General features: G+C 42.8%; 1 protein-coding gene across 6 annotated transcripts; it reads left to right on the top strand.

The window, feature by feature from the left end:
- The first annotated feature begins 680 nt into the window (after positions 1-680).
- LOC139578220 (MICAL-like protein 2) lies at positions 681-17,826 on the top strand. Of its 6 annotated transcripts, XM_071405557.1 has the most exons (19): positions 2,416-2,485; positions 2,602-2,761; positions 3,664-3,712; positions 5,681-5,822; positions 6,185-6,363; positions 11,525-11,658; positions 11,745-12,251; positions 12,383-12,549; positions 12,896-12,971; positions 13,450-13,655; positions 13,777-13,887; positions 13,984-14,046; positions 14,222-14,286; positions 14,467-14,584; positions 15,711-15,813; positions 15,901-15,974; positions 16,096-16,210; positions 16,343-16,389; positions 16,488-17,826. In XM_071405557.1, the coding sequence occupies exons 2-19, from the start codon at positions 2,619-2,621 to the stop codon at positions 16,568-16,570; spliced, it is 2,382 nt and encodes a 793-aa protein (XP_071261658.1). In that variant the 5' UTR covers positions 2,416-2,485; positions 2,602-2,618; the 3' UTR covers positions 16,571-17,826. The 6 variants fall into 6 exon arrangements, with proteins under 6 accessions (XP_071261666.1, XP_071261683.1, XP_071261700.1 ...); XM_071405565.1 differs by lacking the exons at positions 2,416-2,485; positions 2,602-2,761 and adding an exon at positions 681-1,320; XM_071405590.1 differs by lacking the exon at positions 2,416-2,485 and having other exon boundaries at positions 2,695-2,761; positions 5,697-5,822.
- The last annotated feature ends 820 nt before the right edge of the window (positions 17,827-18,646 follow it).

Raw genomic sequence — 18,646 nt, 5'->3', positions numbered from 1 at the left:
CCTCACAGTCAGAGCACTTACTTCGGGCTTAGACGTTGGCCTTTTTTGTATGGCCAATCTCCTGTATGACATGAACAGCCTTTAGTTCTGTGGAAGAAACATGGGATATGACACCACTTGGCCAAGGTCACTGCAAATTCCAATGCAGAATCTGGGGATAAGAATTGGGAGTTGGAAGGATTGTAGTGAAAGGAGAATGTAAATATTGAGTGCAGGGCTGGCCCTAGCCTTTTCGGGGCGTTCTTGACAGCAGAGAGAAACATTTAAAGTTTTTAATTTAATTTCCTGCAATTCTACACATTTTGCCATGGCGCGGAGAGAAAAATGTGCAGTTATACAGAATATTTACTGAAATTCTACATATTTTGCCATGACTTATGATAATATGATATCTGATTGAGAGTGACTAACAAAATCAAAGGGGGCCCATGCACACATGCCCTTCGTGCCCGGTAGATAATTAATTTGCCCATGACTACTACAAGTTTAGATAGCTAGGTAGACTAATTTACCAATCTAAAAAATGCTACCCGACGAGCTAATTGAGTGACTGACATAGCAAGAGGAAAACTGCTAATGCACGACATTGCACCTTGTGTATTATCCTATTCTAAAGCTCAACATTAAGTCGAGTCCCCTATTCATTTTTTTTAGTTGGGGGCACCATAAAGGCCGTGGGTCGAGCGCCTGTGTCACTTATGCCCAGGGCCGGCTCTGCTTGAGTGTTAGTTTGAGTCTTCTGTTTGTTTTCAAAAGTCTCTCTGTAGTCTAACAGTGCCCCCCTCTGGTAATGAAATCTCTTCTCCATTCATGGGCCTTTTATCAGTTAGATTTGCTCACCTCCTCCGTCCTCTCTTGCCTCTGAAAAAGGAATAAGTTATTAATCGAGGAGTGAACGTGGATGGAAATGTGCTTACTTGAAATGATACGGTCCTTCTCCACTCACTCGTCATTAGGAAAATTACGTTTACTGGGGTGGATACCAAAATAAGTGTAAAGTGATCAAAACAAATTAAGTTACTTGTGCAAGAGATTTTGTAGAATAAACAAACAATAAGTAGCATATTGTTTTTAAACGTGTGCATGTTTTTCTCCTCTGACAAAACAAAAGCTGATTCCAAGGGGATGTGGAAGATTTCAAAACTCTTCCGCGGTAGGATACACATGAATATCCTTGATGAAAATTGGCTATCGAGAAGGGGAGGACACTTTCGTTTGCCTACTAATGACTTGACACACTCTTGACCACTTATCGGTTTCCTGGTCATGGAGGAGAGAGGACGGAGGACGATCTTTTGCTCAAACGAGAAAATCCCATAGGTATTATTATAACTGTCCTTCCTTTATTCAATCATTATTGTATATTCATTGTCAGAAGCATATTTATTGCCAGTGTGCATTTGCTTCAGTAATAATTCAACTATCCATATCTTTATATTCTGTAGATTTCAAGGTCTGGTAACACATATTTTGCTATTATGTTAAAACAATTCATATTTAAAAAACATGTTAATACAACGTTTTAGTGTAATTGCAGTGTTACTACACAAGTTTTTCCCAATCTATTTTGTTTTCTTTTTTTGGTATGTTGTTCCTACTTTGTATTAGGCTACTTGTATTATTTACACCAAGTAAATGTATTTTTTTTTTGCTGTTTGTAAATATATCAATGTCCATCTAATCTCTTTGTACGTTATGCATCTAGTTGAGGTTGTCGAGTTCTTGGTGGGTCAGTTTCTCCTATGTTGGGTCATACTCAAATTTCAGACACACTCAAGTTGTTCTTGATTGTTGTCCAATCTTCATTTGGACCCATCTCATTTGGGTCAAATTTGAAACCACCATTGGTGACCCAAAATGGGTCAGTGGGTCTGGATTAATTCGTTTAATGGAGACTTTAAGCCTCTTCTGAGTTTGCAACATGTAACTTAAAATATGTATCATTGGTTTTTCGAATGAAAATGACCCATATGCAAATGACCCATATGCTAATGAGCAAACAAGAGCTCAGCCGAATCCTTTGTATTCATTGCCTAATTGAGTTGCTCATTAAGGCTTCAACACTAATGTCTGCTCATTAGTGCGTTAATGTAGCCTATAGCCTATTTTGTCCATGAAAACTATTGATATTAAAACCACACAGACTTCAACAATAGTGTAAACATTAATTGTATATATATTTTTTTATACCAATGATTACCTTTCTGAAATAGACTATTCAGGACATAATGCAAATAAATATTTGATAACCGGACAGACACTAATAATGACCGATTAATTGCCAACACTGTGATTATTAAAAAGTGCAATTATGTCACGGTGTAAAATGATAATTAACAGCGTTAACTAGGCTACTGAACCAAAGCCTCGCCCCCTTGCGTCACGCCAATATACTTTTTCATGAGGTATGCAATGGTTGCGTATCAGTCGCGAGCATCAGCTGATGATTGAACACTGAACAGTTTGAACTGGCTTTTCTTTCTTGGTAATCGGTATCTTGTTTTCTACTACCTGCACATCACCTGAAATAAGACATAACACCCACTGGTTGCATCCTTCTCTTTGGTATATATATTTTTTCTGAAGTCATTTATTTGACAGGACGCGCTCCGGGAAGGATGGCTGCCATCAAGGCGCTTCAACAGTGGTGCAAACTTCAATGTAATGGGTACCGAGATGTGGCTATCATCAACATGACAACTTCTTTTAGAGACGGGTTGGCATTCTGTGCGCTTATCCATAAGTACAGACCGGACCTAATGTAAGCATTATAATGACTTAAAATATAGATTTGGGTGAAGAATTGATGTTCAACGTAATGGTTAATCAGGTGCAACAAATCATTAGCAGCTGGAAACAATCAATACGTCCAAACACTTCGATGGGCATTCGCTGTTAAAGCTAACGTTAGTTAAAACTTGTAATATTTTGAATCATATTATGAATAACCGACCTCGGTGTTTCCAAACTTGGTGCACTTTTTTTTGTTTTGTTGCCATAACACTACACAGCTGATTCAGATGATCAGAGCTTTGATTACTTGATTTGAATTAGCTGTGTAATGTTAGGGCAAAAACCCAAACTTGCAACGTTACCGAGTTTGGGAAACCTTGGCCTACTGTCGAGGTACCTTATCATAACCAAACAGTTCATGTTTTTGTCTTCTACTTTGCAAACACATTTTGTAGCTTAGGCTATAGCTTCAAATCATGATTAAAAAATAATTTTCTCATGTAACGTTAGGCCTAATGTAATCCCTTGAACACTACATACAATAGAAATAAAGTGCTATTTGCTATCATGTTCTATTTATTTTGAAGGAAAGTATTCCCAGTGGCTTCCTGTCTAACAATGGTGGCGGGAATCCCCCCTCTCCAGCGTCCTTTTAGCCAGAGGCTTGACAAAATTTGGTTGATAATTTTTTACATTTGATTTAACCTATATTTATCTAGGCATGTTGAAACAAAGAAACCTCGCAGCATAACCATTCCCACAAGACTTCTTGCTGTACTAGTGGATTACAATATTATTTGATGTATCCCAGAAACCTGGTTATTTTCCTTGAACAGGGCAGTCAACGTTAGTCACCCAAATTCTTATGCGAATAACCTTTGATCAACCTCCACAATGTGAATTATTCATTTCCCTGTGTTCTATATTCAGAGACTACGACTCCTTGAATAAAGAGGATGTTTTTGACAACAACAACTTGGTAAGATTTACTGTCTATTTATGCGTGTAACATCAGCACAGTTAAAGGTTGTACATTGACATGACCATACTGAACTGTTTGGCCATCTTATCAGGAAGTCAGTAGGTTTGTGTTTTGTGGGGATTGCATTGTTAGAAATGCATCAAGTCCTTTGTAACTTTCAGGCCTATTTTTATTAGCGAAGTCTCCTAAGGACTGGAATTGTGCACAAGTCTATTCATGGTTATTTTGATATAGACCTCAGAGGTCTGTCTATTGAACTGGGGCAAACAAGTTTTGCTCTGAAGGGTGACGTTAAATGCAACTCATGAAAAGAATGTGATGGCTCACCATAAATGTGACCTATTGCTTGTATCATGCATAGTATGTAAACGCAGTGGCCAAATGCAGAACGTCTTTCCCAGTTGATAACTGGACAATATGTGTTCCTAGGATTTCATGTCCCAGGCAAGGTTATTCAAATACCAACTGTAGTTTGGGAAAGCATCTCTGCTTGGGGTGCTATACAAGGTCTGTCCCATGTTGCTGTTTATTTGTGAGGAGAATGTCATCTGCGAGTTGTACGGAGCGTGTCTAGTCAGTAAGTCTTACACTGTAAACAATTCACTTGGTAGTGACTTTGGCTAGTTACACTCAATTCTATTGATACTTCGACAGATGCCGGCTTAGCTATTAATAACTGAAGAACATCAGTTATGTTTGACTTGGTTGTATTTAACTTATTTTTAACTCTTTGTGGAATTATTTGACACCCCCCCCCCCCCCTATTTCCTTCATACCAGGATGTGTGTTAGGACTGTTGGGATAAGAATGAGTCAAACAGCAGCGCAGCTGGGACTTGTCCATAATTTCGTCATTCTCTCTGTGCTGATTTCCTCTGTTTTTGAGGATTACAGACCTCATAGTGTTCTATGCACTCCAGGATCTGTTGCAAAACACTAGCTGCTAGTCGTGCCGATCCCCCACAGCGTCTGTTAAGAACCTGAGTACCAGAAGAGGCTCCCTGGGTTATTCATTATGAATGAGGCTTACTGTTATCCGTGGGCCACTCGATCCGCATGAAAAAGGTCCATTTACAAATGTTAGACAGTATGGTGAGACAACAGTGCTTGGGAGGTTGCATAAGAACATGTTTTAAACCACAAAGAAGAGTATATATATTTTTTTTCTCCGTTTTAGTAACGCTAGACTATTTGACCAACCAACTAGGAAGGAATTCCCCCATGGTGGAATCCAAACACCCATTTTGTGTAGCTACTTCTTTTTAGTCTGTATTTCATGACAAGGCGGTCACAGTCCTTCATGTGTGTCTCTCAGGTTTCTCTCTGTGGTGGGTGTATCTGTCACTACAGACTACAAATATGCATTTGTCTTGTCCAGACTCTGTTTCGTTACGGTACAGCAACAATGGCCAATTCCGTTAGTTATACAGAGAATCTCAAATGTAGAAATTGTTTGGCCTTTCTCCTGCTCCAACGTGAACGGATATGCCGTTCTGCAAGGCTGTACTTTAACATTTTAATGAGCACGTCCAGGTTGATCCTGAACAATGCCCCGTTCTCCTTCTCCCTCCTTGTTCCCAGGGCTGAGTGTGCACAGGAAATGTGCTATTCATTATTCACCCCCTGTCCAGACCTCCCCAGCATGGGGCCACAAACAGCTGCTGGCTGGACTTTACGATTTTCTATTTCTGAAGAGACCATTTTGTCTGGCTTGTTTACAGTTAAATTAAGTAGCTGCTTTGTATATTAAGAAACCCTCAAGAACATTGGGAAAGTGTTATTCAAATTATGTAAGATTTTTCCTTATTACCTCAGCTTTTTTTGAACATTTACAAAAAACATTGTACATTTTACGAACTGTTCTGCTTACTAGGGGGTACTCCACAATACACCTGACCCCTCTAATTTTTGACTGTCTATGGCTTTAGGGTTGGTTAATAAAACAATTGTTTTATTTTAACTTCAGGCTTTCCGGGTTGCAGAGGACAAGCTGGGGATCGCTGCTCTGCTGGATGCAGAGGACATGGTGGCCCTTAGGATCCCAGACCGACTGAGCGTCCTCACCTACGTCTCCCAGTACTACAACTACTTCCACGGACGCAACCCTAGTAAGACTGTCTGACTTGAGGCAGCTTTGTTACATTGGAGCACTAGCCTATATGTTGCACTATAAGTGTTTCCTTTCCCGGTGAGGTGTTACTTAAGGTGATTGTGTGAAGTACACAGGTGTCATGTGTTAAATTGGATGAAAACGTTGCTTCAAACCTGGTTAGTGTAATGTGCTTGTCCTTACAATCAGTAGTAAATTTAAAACTTGGCAATTATTTATGGTTATTGGTTTATAAGATGTTGTATATCCAAACTATTTCAGTTTCACATGCACAAAGCATCTCTACTGAGCTGTTGGTTCATGTATCGTAGACTATTGTGGCTCAACCCTTTGACTTCTGATGGCCAATGTTTTTTCCAGTTGGAGGGGTGGGTGCTGTGAAAAGACCAGCAGAGGGCTCCAAGGAGGAGCCATGTGGAAAGAAGAATCTCCCGGTGGTGGCCAAAACCATGGTGTATAAAATGGCCATAGAGAATCGTCCACCTCCCTCCTCTCTCATGGTGAAAACCTCCCCCAAAGCAACCAGAGCTGCTGTTCAGGTTAGAGGAGTACAAATGGCTCTTTGTCTTGAAAAAATAAAAATGTTATCAGATGTTTGACAGGTATACATTTTGGTGAAGTACTGAATGTACGCTGTATGTGGACACCCCTTCAAATTAGTGGATTTGGCTATTTCAGCCACACCCGTTGCTGACAGGTGTATAGATTCAAGCACACAGCCATGCAATCTCCGTAGACAAACATTGGCAGTGGAATGTCCTTACTGCAGAGCTCAGTGACTTTCAATGTGGCACAGTCATAGGATGCCACCTTTCCAACAAGTCAGTTCATAAAATGTCTGCCCTGCTAGAGCTGCCCCAGTCAACTGTAAGTGTAACAGTATAACTTTAGTACGTCCCCTCGCCCCGACACGGGCGCGAACCAGGGACCTTCTGCACACATCAACAACGGTCGCCCACGAAGCATCGTTACCCATCGCTCCACAAAGGCCACGGCCCTTGCAGAGCAAGGTGCAACACTACTTCTAGGTTTCAGAGCAAGTGAAGTAACTGATTGAAACGCTACTAGCGCGTACCCGCTAACTAGCTAGCCATTTCACATCCGTTACATAAGTGCTGTTATTGTGAAGTGGAAACGTCTAGAAGCAACAATGGCTCCGCTGCGATGTGGTCAGCCACACAAGCTCACAGAACGGGACCGCCGAGTGCTGTAGTGTGTAAAAAATCGTCTGTCCTCTGTTGCAACGCTCACGACCGAGTTCCAAACTGCCTTTGGAAGCAACGTCAGCACAATAACTGTTTGTCAGGAGCTTCATGAAATGGGTTTCCATTGCCGAGCAGCCACACAAGATTAAGATCGCAATGCCAAGCGTTGGCTCGAGTGGTGTAATGCTCGCCGCCATTGGACTCTGGCGCAGTGGAAATGCTTTCTCTGGAGTCACGAATCAAAATCAAATCAAATTTTTATTGGTCACATACACATGGTTAGCAGTTAATGCGAGTGTAGTGAAATGCTTGTGCTTCTAGTTCTGACCATGCAGTAATATCTAACAAGTAATCTAACAATTTCAAAACCACTACCTTATATACACAAGTGTAAAGGAATTAATAAGAATATGTACATATAAATATATGGATGAGTGATGGCTGAACGGCATAGGCAAGATGCAGTAGATGGTACAGTATACAGTGGGGCAAAAAAGTACTTAGTCAGCCACCAATTGTGCAAGTTCTCCCACTTAAAAAGATGAGAGGCCTGTAATTTTCATCATAGGTACACTTCAACTATGACAGACAAAATGAGAAAAAAAATCCAGAATCACATTGTAGGATTTTTAATGAATTTATTTGCAAATTATAGTGGAAATTTGGTATTTGGTCACCTACAAACAAGCAAGATTTCTGGCTCTCACAGACCTGTAACTTCTTCTTTAAGAGGCTCCTCTGTCCTCCACTCGTTACCTGTATTAATGTCACCTGTTTGAACTTGTTATCAGTATAAAAGACACCTGTCCACAACCCCACAGTCACACTCCAAACTCCACTATGGCCAAGACCAAAGAGCTGTCAAAGGACACCAGAAACAAAATTGTAGACCTGCACCAGGCTGGGAAGACTGAATCTGCAATAGGTAAGCAGCTTGGTTTGAAGAAATCAACTGTGGGAGCAATTATTAGGAAATGGAAGACATACAAGACCACTGATAATCTCCCTCGATCTGGGGCTCCACGCAAGATCTCACCCCGTGGGGTCAAAATGATCACAAGAACGGTGAGCAAAAATCCCAGAACCACCTGGGGGGACCTAGTGAATGACCTGCAGAGAGCTGGGACCAAAGTAACAAAGCCTACCATCAGTAACACACTACGCCGCCAGGGCCTCAAATCCTGCAGTGCCAGACGTGTCCCCCTGCTTAAGCCTGTACATGTCCAGGCCCGTCTGAAGTTTGCTAGAGCATTTGGATGATCCAGAAGAAGATTAGGAGAATGTCATATGGTCAGATGAAACCAAAATTGAACTTTTTGGTAAAAACTCAACTCGTCGTGTTTGGAGGACAAAGAATGCAGAGTTGCATCCAAAGAACACCATACCTACTGTGAAGCATGGGGGTGGAAACATCATGCTTTGGGGCTGTTTTTCTGCAAAGGGACCAGGACGACTGATCCGTGTAAAGGAAAGAATGAATGGGGCCATGTATCGTGAGATTTTGAGTGAAAACCTTCCATCAGCAAGGGCATTGAAGATGAAACGTGGCTGGGTCTTTCAGCATGACAATGATCCCAAACACACCGCCCGGGCAACGAAGGAGTGGCTTCGTAAGAAGCATTTCAAGGTCCTGGAGTGGCCTAGCCAGTCTCCAGATCTCAACCCCATAGAAAATCTTTGGAGGGAGTTGAAAGTCCGTGTTGCCCAGCAACAGCCCCAAAACATCACTGCTCTAGAGGAGATCTGCATGGAGGAATGGGCCGAAATACCAGCAACAGTGTGTGAAAACCTTGTGAAGACTTACAGAAAACATTTGACCTGTCATTGCCAACAAAGGGTATATAACAAAGTATTGAAACTTTTGTTATTGACCAAATACTTATTTTCCACCATAATTTGCAAATAAATTCATTAAAAATCCTACAATGTGATTTTCTGGATTTTTTTTCTTCTCATTTTGTCTGTCATAGTTGAAGTGTACCTATGATGAAAATTACAGGCCTCATCTTTTTAAGTGGGAGAACTTGCACAATTGGTGGCTGACTAAATACTTTTTTACCCCACTGTATACATATCAGATGAGTAATGTAGGGTATGTAAACATTATATAAAGTGGCATTGTTTTAAAGTGACTAGTGATACATTTATTACATCCAACTATTAGTGGCTAGAGATTTGAGTCCGTATGTTGGCAGCAGCCACTCAATGCTAGTGATGGCTGTTTAACAGTCTGATGGCCTTGAGATAGAAGCTGTTTTTCAGTCTCTCGGTTCCAGCTTTGATGCACCTGTACTGACCTCGCCTTCTGGATGATAGCGGGGTGAACAGGCAGTGGCTCGGGTGGTTGTTGTCCTTGATGATCTTTTTGGCCTTACTGTGACATCGGGTGGTGTATGTGTCCTGGAGGGCAGGTAGTTTGCCCCCGGTGATGCGCTGTGCAGACCTCACTACCCTCTGGAGAGCCTTGCGGTTGTGGGCGGTGCAGTTGCCGTACCAGGCGGTGATACTGCCCGACAGGATGCTCTCGATTGTGCATCTGTAAAAGTATGTGAATGACAAGCTGAATTTCTTCAGCCTCCTGAGGTTGAAGAGGCGCTGTTGCGCCGTCTTCACCACGCTGTCTGTGGGTGGACCACTTCAGTTTGTCCGTGATGTGTACGCCGAGGACCTTAACTTTCCACAATCTCCACTACTGTCCCGTCGATGTGGATAGGGGGGTGCTCCGTCTGCTGTTTTCTGAAGTCCATGATCATCTCCTTTGTTTTGAGTGAGGTTATTTTCCTGAATCACGCTTCACCGTTTGTCAGTCCGATGGCTGAATCTGAGTTTGGCCAGGAACATTACCTGCCCCAAAGCGTAGTGCCATCTAAGGTTTAGTGGATAAATAATGGTCTGGGGCTGTCTTTTCATGGTTTGGGCTAGGCCCCTTAGTTCCACTGAAGGGAAATCTTAATGCTGGTTTGTCAAGCTCGGTGTGGAAGAACTTGACTGGCCTGCACAAACCCCTGACCTTAACTCCATCTAACACCTTTTTTGGGATGAATTGGAACGCCAACTGCGAGCCAGGCCTCATCGCCCAACATCAGTGCCCGAACTCATCGCCCAACATCAGTGCCCGAACTCACTAATGCTGTTGTGGCTGAATGGAAGCAAGTTCCTGCAGCAGTGTTCCAACATGTAGTGGAAAGCCTTCCCAGAAGAGTGTAGGCTGTTAAAGCAGTAAAGGGTCTACCAACTCCAAATGAATGCCCATGATTTTGGCATGAGATGTTTGACGAGCAGGTGTCCACATACTTTTGGTAATGTATCTAAAACGTCCCCTTTTCAGGACCCTGTCTTTCAAAGATAACTTCACAGATCTTTACAATAAAGGGTTTAAACACTGTTTCCCATGCTTGTTCGATGAACCATAAGCAATTAATGAACATGCACCTGTGGAACGGTCGTTAAGACACTAACAGCTTACAGACGGTAGGCAATTAAGGTCACAGTTATAAAAACTTAGGACACTAAAGAGGCCTTTCTATTGACTCTGAAAAACACCAAAAGAAAGATGCCCAGGGTCCCTGCTCATCTGCGTGAACTTGCCTTAGGCAAGGAGGCATGAGGACTGCAGATGTGGCCAGGGCAATAAATTGCAATGCCTGTACTGTGAGACGTCTAAGACAGCGCTACAGGGAGACAGGACGGACAGCTGATCGTCCTCGCAGTGGCAGACCACGTGTAACAATATCGGTACATCCGAACATCACACCTGCGGGACAGGTACAGGATGGCAACAACTGCCCGAGTTACACCAGGAACGCACAATCCCTCCATCAGTGCTCAGACTGTCCACAATAGGCTGGACTGAGAGCTTGTAGGCCTGTTGTAAGGCAGGTCCTCACCAGACATCACCGTCAACAACGTCGCCTATGGGCACAAACCCACCGTCGCTGGACCAGACGGGACTGGCAATAAGTGCTCTTCACTGACGAGTCGCGGTTTTGTCTCACCGGGGGTGATGGTCGGTTCGAGTTTATCGTCAACGGAATGAGTGTTACACTGAGTCCTGTACTCTGGAGGGGAGCGATTTGGTGGAGGGTCCGTCATGGTCTGGGGCGGTGTGTCACAGCATCATCGGACTGAGCTTGTTGTCATTGCAGGCAAATCTCAACGCTGTGTGTTACAGGGAAGACATCCACCTACCTCATGTGGTACCCTTCCTGCAAGCTCATTTTGACATGACCCTCCAGCATGACAATGCCACCAGCCATACTGTTTGTGGAGAGCTCCCCTTTGTTCAGGGACACATTTAATTTCTGTTAGTCACATGTCTGTGGAACTTGTTCAGTATGTCTCAGTTGTTGAATCTTGTGTAAATATTTGTATGAACATTACATTTTTGCTGATAATAAACGCAGTTGACTGAGGACTTAAAAAAATATATATATATATTTTTTAACATGAGTACATGACCTAAACACTTAATTTGATTTCTCTCTCCCCTCCACAGAAGACTGATGTCTTGGTGGAGAGCTCCAATAAGACGGGCACTCTCAGCAGTAAATGTGTTGTGTGCAAATGCCACGTTCATCTGGTCCAACGGCACTTCATCGAGGGGAAGCTTTACCACAGGAGCTGCTTCAAGTAAATGTCCGCTTTAAACATATACAGCAGCTCCATCATTATGGTTAAAACATGTTGACACCTTTTTATGTTGCACCTTTCACCAGGTGCAGTGAATGCTCCAACGTCCTCCTGGCTGGGGCCTATAAACCAGGGAAGGAGCCAGGTTGCTTCATCTGTAATGACCACCAGAACACCAAGAATGGCTACAACAAGCCTCCCTCTGGGGTTGTCATCCAGACCGGATGCCCAAGCGCCAACGTTGAATCCAAAAGTGACACCAGCAGAGTCCAGTCTGTGTCCCGCCCCACCTCTGTGCCTTTGACCCCCATCAAGGGTGTCTTGAAGCCTGTGGAGACCACCACCCCAGCTCCCCAACCATGGACCAGCTCGGCCCAGAGAACCCAGGCAGCACGGCAGAGGTTCTTCCAGTCCTCTACCTCCACCCCAGAGGGCCCCTCCAGCAGCCAGAAGCCCTCAGTACTGCCGACGTTGCCCTTGAGTCCTGAGGAAGAGAAGAACCGAGCCAGGGCTGTCATTACCAAGAAACTAGTTGAGGCGAACTGCAACAACAATAACACCAGATACTTTGTTATCCGACCAGCAGAAAGGAGGTGAGAAAAGGCCTATGGGTTTACCTACAGGCCTTTAGTCTTCAAGTGTGCACAGTTCATCTCATTTTGTGGATGTCAGCAAATACTAAATGTACATTTCCAAACCTAATGTTGATAGTATTGCTTCCTAGGTTTGAAGACATGGTAAGCTCAGCTGACCTCCCCAGCTGGAAGCAGGCTAAATGTGGGCCAGGCACAGCAGGACAACTCTTCACCAGCCCCACCAGCAATAAGGAATTGCTTAACACGGTCAACAAAGCCAGCGCCAGACCATCAACTGTATCCTCCACCACCAAAGGCAAGCTTTTTCAATTACACTTCATTTTCAGAACTTTATCACGATCATGTTTTTACAATGGGTCATAAGGGAAGCTTCAAAAGCTGGAACGCTTTCGATTACCTTGTTAATACAAGGGTGTAGCCGCGAACAGCATTTCCATACAGTTTAACAAAAGTCTATTTTAAGAGCATGAAAATAAGATGCGCTGCTAGTGCATTAGCAGTCTTCACTTAGGTCACTTCACTTTGGTCATCCCAGCTTGTTTAGCCCTTTTTTTTAATGTTTTTTTATCACTAAATTAAATTGTAGAATTTGATAATGAGCTTGAATCATACTCTCCTTTCAAAATGTATTTCTTTGGCAGTAAATGCAGACCGTGCAGAGGCTCCTGTTAACTGGCGATCAAAGCTCAAGCCTGTTAAAAATGGACCAGGACTGAAGTAAGTCTGGACTGCTCGTCAGTTATCTATTAATCAACCACTTTCTTTCTAATCCTGTACATCCACACAAAGGGAAGGCAGGTATTGTCACCCGGGTGAGAGATTCAATTATATATCTGATCTGGAGAGCTAACCAGTTGGGCGTCTCATGTATCCACTCCTCCAGCCTGCGGATTCATCGTGCCTCGCCCTGCTCTGTTATGGCTGACTGGCTCAAATTGCAGCCACTCTCCTCCCCCATCCTCACAAGTCCCAAGGAGTGCTATGGCTGAAATGAACCCTAGTGCACCACTAACTAGTTTCCCAGAATTCCCCCTGATGACCCCCTCCACTGTTTTCTCACCTCCATTATTTCTAAATATATATAAGGTGAGGCTGAATGTTCTTTTTGTACTTACTGTATGTTCAATCCAAAATGGTTGATTTCAGGGGAAAGTACAATATTTTCCTGCTCTTTACATGCACCCTCTTTCTCCAGGACCTCTGACTCTGGGGACCAAATGATCATTGTTGAGCAACCCAAACCTGAAGCCACTTTGAAGTCTTTTGCTACTAGTATCGTCGTCAACATCCGCTCTACCTCTCATCCGATTCCCCCACCTGCCTTCAACCCTCCTCCACCTAGCCCGGTGTCTCTCAGAGCTCCGTCTCCCAAGCAGCCCCGTTGCGGCTCTGGAGGCTTGGGTACATGCTTTTTATTATCCTCTATACTTGGCAGAGTAGTGATTACTCAATCATTTATGAGACCCTAAACATTTTCAATGACTTGTTGGGATTTTAAATTATATCGCGCTTCACCTTCTAGGTACAAAAAATTTGAATTATTCTACTCCTCTGTTGTCCACTCCTCCCCTGGTTCCTGTCTGGCACAGGGTTCCCACTCCCAATAAGCCTCACCACAGCTTTGCAGGATTGGGTAAAAACAAGAACTCATTCAGTGATTGCATCGCAACAATATATTTGGAATCTATATATTGCAGTTTATTAATCGGTTACATTTGGGGTTTTTTAGGCTCAACGGATGGCAATTATTCTCCACCTATGTCTCCTAAACAGCTTCGCCAGGGCTCCACAGGTTAGACTGGGCCTTCACTTTCTATTACCAGACATTGTCTCAACCATTGATGATTTTTTTTTTTTTTTTCTTATGTCCTAGCTTGTTTATTTTCAGAAGTTAAGTCTTGTGTGACAATGGCTCCCTGATTGTCAGCCATTAGATATGTAATAATCTTATTTTATCTACCTCTTAGGCTCCAAAAATGGAAAGTATTTGTCACCCACAAACACCTCCCAGTCTGAAATGAGTTCACCCTCGGTAAGTTGTCAGTTATGTCTCATACATAGTGGCATGTTACTAGAGCTTATCAGGAAATAACTATCCTATGTGAAAATATGTAATATTCTTATGACATTTTCATGTCATAGTTAAATAATTACACAGGATTAGCAGTTGGTGGTGACACCATGGGTTTTTCTTTGTTTTGTTCAATGTAAGTCCCATCACATCCCCATGGACCAGATAGTGAAGGAGCTGCGTGATATTGAAGACAGCCTGGGTGACTTGGAGAGGAAGGGAGTGGAGATGGAGAAGAGGCTTCGCAGCTGTGAGGAAGGTACTTTCCAATGAACTTCCCTTTACTCCCAGTGTCCCTCCCTCCTCTGTTGATGTTGACTAATAGCGATTGCCAAAGCAAGTGGGAGGGAGGTCCTCTGCATACACTTTCTCGCTTTTACATTTTAGTTAAGTTATTGGTTTTGGGACTGGTCTGGCTTTTGAAGGACTTAAAGGACAAGTGATTCTGCACACAGTTATGTTAAAGAAGACGGACCATGTTTCAACCCTAACTGGGTCTTTTTTCATGACAGGATTTTGAAGGACACCATGGGAGAATCTCAATTGCCTGCTCCTCGCCTCAACCCATTGGATGAGAAAGCCAGAAGCCCCTCCCCTCTTACCTTCTCCCATGGGTTTTGAGAAGGGGAGAGTATGCATTTGAGATTCTCCCCCTCTATCAAAGTTTATTTCCAAGTAAACTTCCAAATAGACCAGCCTTTATGATTAGATATACTTCAATTGAAATGGCCCAGTCCCTCCACTATTCTCAGTTTTGAGTTGTGCTCTGATGGTGAGCATGTTATCCCTGCAGCCCACCTGGGACTTTACACAGGAATCCAAACCCACACAGCCTGGAGGGGAGAGGTGTGACTGGCGAACAGGTTCCATTTCCCTCCTCTACTGCCCAATGAGGCGAGAGGCAGGCACTGCCCACATGAGGGCACCTTCTCCCTCTCTGATACTATCCATCTCCCTTGAGTGATAGAGGTGGTGGTGAAGAGCTGACCAGCCCCAGAGACTGGCTGTGGCTGCAGACAGAGCAGGAGCAGTAGGGGGGCCTGATTGCTCTGCTCAAGGTCACCATCTGGGCACAGTTATATTAATATTATTATCCGGTTCACTGCTTTACTCCCTCCCTCACTCCTTACATGCACCTGTCTGTCCTGCTGATAGGAGGCAGGGAGAGTTAATGGGACACTTCTCTTCTCTCTGTCCCAGGCCAGTTTATACTATTGGTTGTGGCTGGTGTGTTTGTATACCCACAGCCCTTAGGCACTGACAAAGGCTCAATGTGCATGTTGGACTGGAACACCGTGATTCATTTTGTTCATAAGTCTTGCACAAATAGATGTAATTTATTTTATGTATTGCCAATCAACTTCCTTGACACTGGCCTTTTGCAGAGGGCAAGGGGGACATTTTGATGGACCCTCTGATGGTTGACTGGTTCAACCTTATCCGAAAGAAGCAGACGTACATTAGGAGGGAGTCGGAGCTTGTGTACATGTGAGTACTTAAGTTAAATGTTACCCAAATGTATATGCACTATTTCGGGTTTACAATGGCTTAAAAATCACTTATTGCATTTGTCAGAGCTAAGACTCAAGACCTGGAGGAGCAGCAGCCTGGGGTGGAGGGTGAGCTGCGCAGACTGTTGGAGAAACCAGGTAGGAGGCACAATGTTCACACAGCACCTCAACTGTTCACTTTACATCCCCCTAACAGATCAGCAGCTACCGTGTTGTAGTGCTCCTATGTCTAACACAGGTCTTATCCCTGGTGTCACAGATCATCTGAAGTCTACAGAGGAGCGTCGGCGAGAGAACAGGCTGATGGAGAGGCTGATGGAGATTGTGAACGGTAGAAACGCCATTGTAGAAGGACTGGATGAAGACAGGCTCAGGTAGGGAAATGGTGCAACTTTATTGCTTGTACAATTTGATGTGAGTTGTGACCCTTTTTTTTAATCTGCAATGGTCACTGAGGTCAAGCTGGATGTGTAACTTGAAAAACATAAACCTGTTCTCTATTTTAGGGAAGATGAAGAGGATCAGCAGTTGAATGAAATGATGCAGACTCTTGGTGAGTATTTTAAAGTGGTTGATTTAAAATGCCCCTGTCTTTAAACCCTGGGATGTTCCTTGCTTAATGTCATTTTCTCTCTTTGTTCTGGTGGACAGGACTTAAAAAATCCAAAATCAAGAGGAAGTCCTTCAAAATGCTGTTCAGACGAAAAAGTAGTAAAAAGGTCACCGTGTTTTGATTGTTCTACCCTACTCTAGGGGCGAGGTATGCGTCTTCCAATGTGTCTGGATTGTTTTTAAATTGGGTTTATATTTTCAATGATACAGAGTGTGTACACCAACTTGTGTTCATGGCGGTATTGGAGTTGCACTAACAAGTAACAAGATTGTATGTTGCTCATCCTGAAAGATCTGAAGGTCAAAGACCAACTTTCTTTCAGCTACTTATCAGATCAAGTTGGGGTTTCATCGCAAAGGTTTGTTTAGAAATGCTTTTTGTTTGAGAAGACTCCAGGCTTTCACTCTTCATTTAGTGTTCAGTTGTTGTTCTTGAGATGGGTCTCATGACACTTGACTGATCATAATGTGATGTTTTGTCCTTTTGCGTTACGGTGTATATCTAAGAGATCACAGTTTAGCTCATGGTTTGCTTAACTTAGTTAGTTTTTTCGCCACACATCTAGGTTGGGATTGTTGTGAAGAGGTGTTCAAGAGTCACTGTTAGAATGAGTCAAATGCAAAATGATGTAACTGGTTTTGTTGCACCGGATAATGGTGAAGGAGAATCCATATCACTGTGATTAAGTTGTTAGTATCAAAAGAAGAGTGCCTTTATGAGTGATGTTTTTAGCTCCAGTATGTCTATTTTAATACCAATGTACTTTATTATTATTCCAAAAAGTACGTTATTACAAACTAACATTTTGAGTGGAATCTGGTTGTAGACCAGTGAAGTGTTGAGCAGCGTGTTCTACACTGCCACATTTTAAAGGCTGTATTTCTCCTGTCGTGCTGTAGGTGGCACCATGGTTTTACCTTATAGGAACCAGGCAGGAACCTGAATCCAATACAGGATTGCCACAGTACAGACAGTTAATTTCTTTGCTAATTTTATAAATGCTGCAAAAAGTTCCAACTCTGCTGATGCAATAACATTGTGAAAGCTTACGTAGAGCAGTAGCTTATGCACAGGAAAAGGCTTATAGACTAGTGGTTGTATTGAGCTTTTAATCTTAAACCTGGTTTAATTAAACATAATTCTATACTAATGTATCTACTGAAGCATTGTTTTATGCCTGGTGCATTATTGCAATGTTTTAAGTAAACATTGTTGGCATTTGGAGTCATCTGTGAAAATCCTGTTTGTGAGGTATGCACAGGTCCCAATATCTTGTGACTTTAAAAAATTGGAAGGAATGTTAAATGAATCTGTACATAATGTGTATTTATTTTTAATTGAAATGAGTTTGCTGTCCAATAAATAATTTGAACATCCTTTCTTTTGAAAGCACTCATATCTAACTTAAGTTCTTGTAGAATTTAACTGTTGGCCTTCTTTACTTTAAGCAATTATCGGCCATGATATTTTATAGTTTCAATTAACATGTTCCTTCAACTGTAGGGGATGTATGTTCAATTGATTTCTTCACATGTGAGACTTCAGTTCCTAATGAAATCTTAACCGATCCTTGTTCTATCTCATAGAAGCACCAAGTTACAGCCTGATTTTTACCGTACAGTCCTCATCCAACGTGTTTTGGTTCTGGACCAGCTATGCCGGGACACTACTTAAGTATCAAAACTCAGAAGTGATCGTTCAGAGCTACATACTTTTCTGCATTTAATGTGGGTTTTAGGGAAGGCATCAAGATAATTTGTTCACGTCAATATATTTGCAGCTACTTATAAATGACATATCCCCAATTGAAGATGCATGAAATTGTGATCATGAACTTGGAACAGCATCTTTCTAGCTGAGAGAAACTGGGGATGATATTGGTGCAGTACACCATGCGTGATGTGGGTGACAGTCAAGACAGAATATGTGTGATAGAGTTAATTAAAGCTTTGCGCCCCATCTACTGCAAATGCTTGCGCTTCTGCAATTAAGAATCAAAGGCGAGGGCTTAGTGTCAGGGGGGTGTCTAATACATGGTTTTAACAGGAATGGGACCTGATTTGCCAGGCTCCTAGCGACAAGCATTAACAACGGCCTCAAATTAGAGGGACATTAATATTCATAAGTAAAACAATTCGTCCTGTGAATGTGCTGAAACGAAAACCTCTGAGGTGAGCTCTTGTGTCCGCTCTGTCCA

This window comes from Salvelinus alpinus, chromosome 1 (assembly GCF_045679555.1).
Source record: "Salvelinus alpinus chromosome 1, SLU_Salpinus.1, whole genome shotgun sequence".
NCBI classification, from domain to species: domain Eukaryota; kingdom Metazoa; phylum Chordata; class Actinopteri; order Salmoniformes; family Salmonidae; genus Salvelinus; species Salvelinus alpinus.
Note: the sequence above shows the minus strand (reverse complement) of the source record. Positions and strands in the feature narration are given on the sequence as shown.